The 7,389-nt window shown below is 32.4% G+C and overlaps 1 protein-coding gene across 2 annotated transcripts; it reads right to left on the bottom strand.

Annotated features, from left to right (window-relative positions):
* Positions 1-984: 984 nt before the first annotated feature.
* LOC108906694 lies at positions 985-5,342 on the bottom strand. Of its 2 annotated transcripts, none has more exons than XM_018710030.1 (4): positions 5,217-5,342; positions 2,556-2,773; positions 2,363-2,449; positions 985-2,247 (listed from the first exon to the last, which is right to left on the bottom strand). In XM_018710030.1, exons 1-4 carry the CDS (start codon positions 5,242-5,244, stop codon positions 1,819-1,821), a joined length of 762 nt encoding a protein of 253 aa, XP_018565546.1. In that variant the 5' UTR covers positions 5,245-5,342; the 3' UTR covers positions 985-1,818. The 2 variants fall into 2 exon arrangements, with proteins under 2 accessions (XP_018565546.1, XP_018565545.1); XM_018710029.2 differs by lacking the exon at positions 5,217-5,342 and adding an exon at positions 3,720-4,098.
* Between the last annotated feature and the right edge of the window lie 2,047 nt (positions 5,343-7,389).

The following is a 7,389-nucleotide window of genomic DNA, read 5'->3' as shown; positions in this document are numbered from 1 at the left end:
TTTATAATAAATATAGAAAAATTATTTAACAAACAAGAAAGAAATCGACCAAAAATGAAACGTTCTGTATTTATTAAACGAGATAACTTAATTTTTTAATAATTTTTTCGGTACACCGATCAAAATTTAGTTTCTTTTAAATGGAAATATAGTTGCTATGGCATAGTCAAAAAGTGGGTGTTCTCTGCTTTCCAAAAATATACAGGGTATTCCTCACTATTATGCGAGATACAGGGAATTGGAATTAAAAAAAATATATCACATTTTCTTTAATATGTCTGCGAGTATTTTGCAGAAATCGATGAAAAATCGACTAATCGAATACAAAAATTCGCAGAATCAGTAAGTATATAAAACCTTAGTCTGTCAAACACTTTTTAAAAATCTGCAAAGTAATAAATGTATATTTAATTACTTCGCTGAAGCCATAAAAGTCTAGAAATACAGTTTTCTACTATTTAGAAAGGTCTCAACAGCAAATGGCATTGTCTAAAAACTTTATGTAAGCCTAAAAACTTTTTATTGTGTCTTTAAAACTTACCTTTAAGATGTCGAACTTACCTTTAAGGACAAACTTACCTTTAAGAATATCATCTGCTTTTCTCATAATATAAATATTTTCAACGATCTATTCTTTTTTTGTATGGCAAGTAAGTGTGAGCTTGATTTTCATGCAAATAGATTCAGATAAATTCTTTGAGTTGTTAAACATTGTCAGTCCTTTTGAGTTTCGGTTTTACTACCTGAACACATTAACAAGGCATTTGACATAATCCGATTATATTCCTGCACGATATCATTAGCAACTATTTAATTTTATGGCAGTAACAGTAGTAGACAAATTATTCTATTAAAATTAAATCAAGCTTAAGTAGTTACATCACGTTAAAATCCGATTAAAATTACATTTGGGGTAGGAGCAAATGAAAAAGGTTGTATGTATAAAAAATATATTTACAAAAATTGTCTAAGTATTCGATCACATCTTTATAGAAAATAAAAATACATAATACTTATTCCGATGAGAAAAAAATTCACAATTCATAAATAAATGATGGAAATGCACTTGGAATGCACACGGTAATGTCTTTCAGCGAGCTGGTTCACGACAGAAATTTTTATTTGTAAAAATCGGCACCACTCGATAAAGACAATTTACAATAAATAAGTCATGCGATGCAATTTAAAGTTTATAAAAATATTTTGTACCCTTTGTTCGTTTGATCATGAAAGTAATTTAATTATTTAAATTTTGAAATATTATTATTTTTAATTTCTTTTACATTTAGTAACGAATTTATAAAATGACAAAAGCGATTTGAATATTGATCCGAAAAAGTAAAAATAAATATATTATCTTGAATAATTCTAGAATATTTTAAAGGGTACCAACAATGCGAACATCCTGTGTAAAATTGCACAATATACATTAAAATACAATTACTACAATTTGATGAAGCCAGTCTTTTTTCAAACTATAGTAATCGGTCGAAAGAAATAAATATAAAATAAATAATTACTACGAAATATATCACAATGTATAATACAAATCAAGGACGTGTCGATGAAAGGTTAGCTACATCATTCATCTTTTATCACGCCTATGACAAAAATCAGACAGCGGAACTGTCGTCTCAAGAACTTAAGTTACAAATAAATAAAATAAATTAAGTAATAATTACAACTTATCTCTATTATCACAGCAGTTTTAAGTAAACTATTTGCAAATTCTCTAATACCTCAATTTCGTGTCCCCTCAGATAACTTTTCAGTCAATCACCTCGATTTTGTTGAAAAAAAATCAACCACGCGAACAATTCACTGATTCTTCGGTTTTTTCTTCCTTTTAACAATTTTATTCGCACTCTTCTTCCCTTTCTTTTTCAATTTAAGGATCCTTCGGCTCTGCTTCAGGAACTTCTGCAGTTTCCTGAAGAAGTCGAAATCCATGAAGTGGGCCTGCGTGTGGTTCATAGAAGCTGGCAGGCACTTCATGTTTATCTTGCGAACTTTAGTTTTATGTTTTTGAACGGAAGTAATTTTGTTGGGGGCCTCGCGATGGTTGGAACCCTCGCTGAGTGTGTCGTTGTATTCGCAAATCAACCGTTTTAAGTTTACTTTGGCCTCTTCGAAGATGCGCTTGCGTCTGGCTGTGTCAAACTCGCCCTTCGTCTTGACGGGCGTGTTCTTCAGTTTATCAATGAAGACGGCAAACTGCAATAACGTCTCGTAAAACGCCTGCATTGCCTGAAAAAGAATAAAATATTTAGTACATCTTTAAATGAGATCTCATGTTTTATGTACTAATTCTGGGTTTTCGATTACTAAATCGTTTGGCGTATACAAAACAAAAAACACTTACCGAAGTATATGAGGTAGCGTTCTGAATAGGTATCAACATGTTGTTAATCCTGGGACAATTCCCCCTGAACTTTACATTTTCAATGGACTGAAAAGAAAAGCACTGTAAGTTGTCGTTCGAAAAAAAACTATCAAAAATCAAGACAATTCAATGTTTTGTCAAGGATTAAGATAACTGGTAATGACATAAGTACCTTGTACATGTCTTTGACTTCCTTGAAGAACTTGGTATCCATGTTGAACAAGAACCCATTGAGTTCGCTCTCCGCCGCGCTTCTGCCATGTCTGGCGATGGTGGGTTGTTTGTTGCAAGGGTTGATCCACCATCCTTCGTCGCCTGTTGGAGCGCTGGAAGAAACTCGCAGTCCTGATAGAAGGATTGCAATGCTGAGGACGATTGCTGTGCAATTATCTGCAACGAAACCGAGCCGGTTAAGAAAATCCTGTTTTAAGATCATTCGCATCATTTTTATACTTTGTGCATGAAAATTTATAACACCTAAATTATTATTTTGAAATTTGTCGATGCTAAAGTTGAAATAAGAAGACATTTTTGCTCTATTATAAAGTAATAAGCTGATTCAAATAAATTGAAAAAAATGTTTCCTAAATTTATTTAAGTTAGCTTATTATTTTAATAATAAAGTAAAAATACAACAGTTGATAACACAATATATGTTTTTTTTAAGGAAGGGAATATTGCAAATAATTTTTGTAAGTGAATTTTTCCATGTCTTTCGTACAAAAATGATGAGAATTTTTAAATGAAATTAATTGTTAATCATTTGATTTGAAACGTATTCTTAAAAGATATAAATAGATCCGTTCGTTATTAACCTATGAAAACAAACGAGCGTGAAACTTTTACTTTCGACCGCACAGACTATAGATTTTGTCGGTGAACTATTTGAGATACAAAGACCTATATTTTTATTAGCGCTTAAAACACCGAAACAAAAAATAGATCAACCATAATATTATCAAAATCGTTTGAGGTGGTGTTTTTAAATATAGTTTATACGAATAAACACTGACTTTTTTTGCAAAATGTAATAAATCTCAGAGTTGCAATCTCACATTTTTTAGTTACCGTGATATACAGTCAAAAAGCTGAAAATAAAATTTTTTTCACTGGACACGTGTTGCACATTTATTGAAAACAAATAAAAAACGTGCCGACTAATTTGTTTTATTTATTTATTGCACCTCTAGGTTTTATTGACAATTTCATGACTACTTCTTAACTGAGGCGCAAGGCGATCGGTAAATCCACGAACAACAAAAGCACACCGCAGGAACTTTCGCTTTCATCCGCGGTCACTTTCCTTGCCGAAAAAAAAATGTGGGGCAAAACTCACTGTAACATCCCGAAGAGGCCGATCCGCCTCCCGCTACACTCAAGCAACACATCTCTTACAAACATGAGGACCGGACACCACTTTATTAATATTCGCGCACTTGCAAGTTGGCAAGTTAACAGTCGGACTGGGACTAACCAGCGTCACACTTTTCCGTCTGACCGGTAGACTTGAGGTCCAGCCTCCCGTAGTAATATGCTTTGTTTCCGACTGAGCCGTCCTCAACTGCTGACCTAAACACTCCTTTGTTGGTTTCCATAGGTCGACGCGATTTACGGCACGGTTCACCCCTGTGGTGGTATGCGATGTGGAGGTGGAGAAATAGGGGGTATCCGAGCGATCCCCACCTCTAGCTGCGTTTCGACCCCACATTTTCTTAATTTTGTCGTCTTAACTTTCCTTCAATCATCAATTTTAAAATTTTCTACGGCAGTTACTGAAAGTTTACTAAATATATCTTTGCATATAAATTATTAATTGAAGTGCAGTAGATTTTGTATCAGATAACGATTTTCCTCAAATTGATGCAGATTTGTGCGACGATAAGGAATGAAATAGCGTAATATTTACTTTTAGTAACAATAGAGGATTTGTAACGTAATTATCAGCTGACGGACAAATTTAAAACGATTAAGATAAGAGCTAGATTAGTTTTTAGCACAGACTTGTTTGATCCTAATGAATACGGAATTTGGAAATTTGCATATTTTGGTTGTAGTGATGTTTTTTTTTTCTAAAAGCATTAGCAACATATTTTTTCACACGTCAATAAAATCAGTTAAATTGTTAGCTATTGCAGTAATTTATTTGTCGCCTTAAAGAAAGTTCATGTTGAATCACTGTTTATTTTTTAATTTATGCTAACAATTTTTGATATTTGACTTATCTACAAATACTTTGAATATTCGTAGCTAATATTTCAATAAACAGTAATGGACTAATACAAATTTGTTATTCCCTTATAAATATTTATGGTGTTAAAACAATTTTAGAGGAAATGTGAAAATTTTGAAAATAATTCAAAATATATGTTGAAAAGGAACAATTGGTAAATTATAGATACGATCTCTGGTTTTCTTACAGCTATTGATAGTGGAAGAGATATTATCGTTTGATTTTTTTTGTATAAAAATTGCGTTATCGAATATTGCCAAATATGTTGGATGAGACACACAGTTAACTGTATATGAAATGTGGTGCAACAGACTAATAATTTGAAGCACATAATTTGTAGCAATTGTACTTTAAAATTTGTAATTTTATGCTAATGCTTTAGACTACGAAATAACCGAAATATGCAAACTTACCACAATTTTCCGACAAGTACAGATTTATCCAAACTAGGTACAAAACTGAGGCATTCCTTCGAAACAATCGCCTCGAGTCGAAACCGCACACTAGATCACATCACGACCACCTAATGACTAATCTTAACAAATATTGAGAACCCACTGTAGACACCGATAATCGCCCGAGAGGCACTTAAAGATTATTTACCTGTAACAGACAGGCAACAGAATGCCATTGATTAATTTTGTTTGCTTGGAATCGCGATGTATCACTCTTATATGTACGCGTGAGTCGACTTATCTAAATGAATCATCAGCGACTTGGTTATGTGGTTTCATTCAAAGCTGTGCAAGCGGCTCCATGTGGGTACGGGTTTTATAGTCCCCACTCTGACTGTGACGACGCTATCCTCCATGTGGTCCTGTGGTCCTGAGGTGTGACATTTAGCGGCAGGATTCCCAGCGCGAGTCGGTTTGGTGTAAACATCCTCATTTTGGAGTTGCGTCTATCTATTTACCGGTAGTGCACCGACAATTGCACGTATCGTCGATATATACAGGTCGCACGTAGAGAATCTAATTTTAACGTGAAATACTTTACGACGGGCAGAAATTCGTGTCTTTAATTGTACAAAGTGCCAAAATTTGACCCAATATTGTAAAGATTAAAAAAACAAACTACCAAATACACCATAACAAAATGCTTCTTTAAAAAATTACGAGCCTTTAACTCCATTTTCTAAGCTATTTCAACGAAATTATTAGCATGGAGCAGTTTTTGGGATAACCAAATGTAAATGTAAGCTTATTTTGTATCGACAACATAGATGTTGTTAAGAACACACTTTAAAACAGTCTCATATTTTCGGCTGAATTGTTTTTTGTTGATAGAGACCTTTTAAACGTCAATTTATTTACAGTAAAAAAGGTACACTTGCTGCACATGGTACATAGTGTCTGAAAAAAGCATGTTTACATTTTATACTGCAGTTTAGTTACAGGGGGTTTTCCAATTTAATTAAACTTCACTGTTTTTGGTAAATTTGTAACTAAATGTCCTTTTGATTAAATATAAACTACCTTACCCTCTACTGAAAAGTCAGTATCTACCGTAGTGACTTTTGAATGGGGATAATTCAGTTTGAAATTTAATTGAATTAAAATTCACTAAAATATTCAACCGATCGTAATTGATGGCAGTAACAAAAAATTCGAATTATTCTTAGGAATTATTTATATCGGCGATATACAATAAGTACACTGTAAGAAAAATTGGAATTATTTTCACTCAATTTCACTGAGTACAACTAAAATTTTATGAGTGAAACTGTCAGTTTTAAATCAAATATTATCGAAAATGTGTAAAATTATCAAAATGCCCTGAAAACTGAAAATATACTCAATAATTTCACTCAATGAATTCAGTCAGGACCTTTTTGCTTTCACTCAGACCGATTTATTTACAGTGTACATTTTTTTACATTAAATAAAGTAATGTTTTGTTAGCACCTCTACTAGCAAAATAGGTATAACAAAAAACAAAAAACTATTTATCTCAAAATCGCCCTGTGTCAAGCTTCACAGAAATATCTCAATAAGTGGCTGAGAAGTCGCAAAAAAATTAAACAAACCAATTTTTAAAGCCGCTAACATTTTAAGGAAGTGTTTGGTAGTGAGATACATTAACTTATTTGTGATCTGAAGAAGTTTTTACATGAGATTATGACACACAAGTATAGAAGATATTTAATCACTTTTTTTCATAATGCAATATAACAATTTCCTCCAAATAGGTTTGGAAAAATGAGTACACTGATAGTTGCGTACAATTGTATCCGAATTATAAAAAATGTAAAAAATATAGTTACTTTCAAGGAATCTTAAAGTAATTCACTTAACTTAATTTTTTTGATAAAAAACATGATCATTCTAGATTTTAAAATCTTACCAGTAGCAATAGTTAACATACTACAAAACAAACGACCTTGTAGATACATTTATTTCAACATACGAATATGGCTAGTTTTTTCTCGACACTACCGACAGACCATATTACAAAAATTGAATATGGGTACACTGTAAAAAAAATGTGAGTGAAATTATTGAGTACATTTTCACTCTATATTGTTATTTTGATCATTTTACTCATTTGTGATTATATGTAAACTAAAACTGAGTAAATATAGGTAATCCTTAAATAAATTCTTCTCAGAAACTCGTATTTGGTGCACTTAAATCAGAGTAAACGTCTTCATTACTGAGCGAGTTTAAATGCATGTATATTAATTTCAAGTAATTTGAATGTCGCCATGAAGATGGCACCACTTACATATTGCTTCTGTAATCTCGACCACAGTTAACAGGGACTCGTTAGATGCTAC

Source organism: Anoplophora glabripennis, unplaced genomic scaffold, assembly GCF_000390285.2.
Source record: "Anoplophora glabripennis isolate ALB-LARVAE unplaced genomic scaffold, Agla_2.0 scaffold64, whole genome shotgun sequence".
Taxonomy (NCBI): Eukaryota; Metazoa; Arthropoda; class Insecta; order Coleoptera; family Cerambycidae; genus Anoplophora; species Anoplophora glabripennis.
The sequence above is the reverse complement of the archived record's forward strand: the minus strand, read 5'-3'. Positions and strand labels throughout refer to the sequence as shown.

Excerpts from the sequence above, each read along its gene's own strand:
- LOC108906694 (XM_018710029.2), bottom strand. The coding sequence starts at position 3,771 with ATGTGTTGCTTGAGTGTAGCGGGAGGCGGATCGGCCTCTTCGGGATGT. Across the intron at positions 2,774-3,719 it reads GGCCTCTTCGGGATGTTACA|ATAATTGCACAGCAATCGTC; the intron begins GTGAGTTTTGCC and ends GTTTCGTTGCAG. Across the intron at positions 2,450-2,555 it reads AAGTCAAAGACATGTACAAG|TCCATTGAAAATGTAAAGTT; the intron begins GTACTTATGTCA and ends TTTTCTTTTCAG.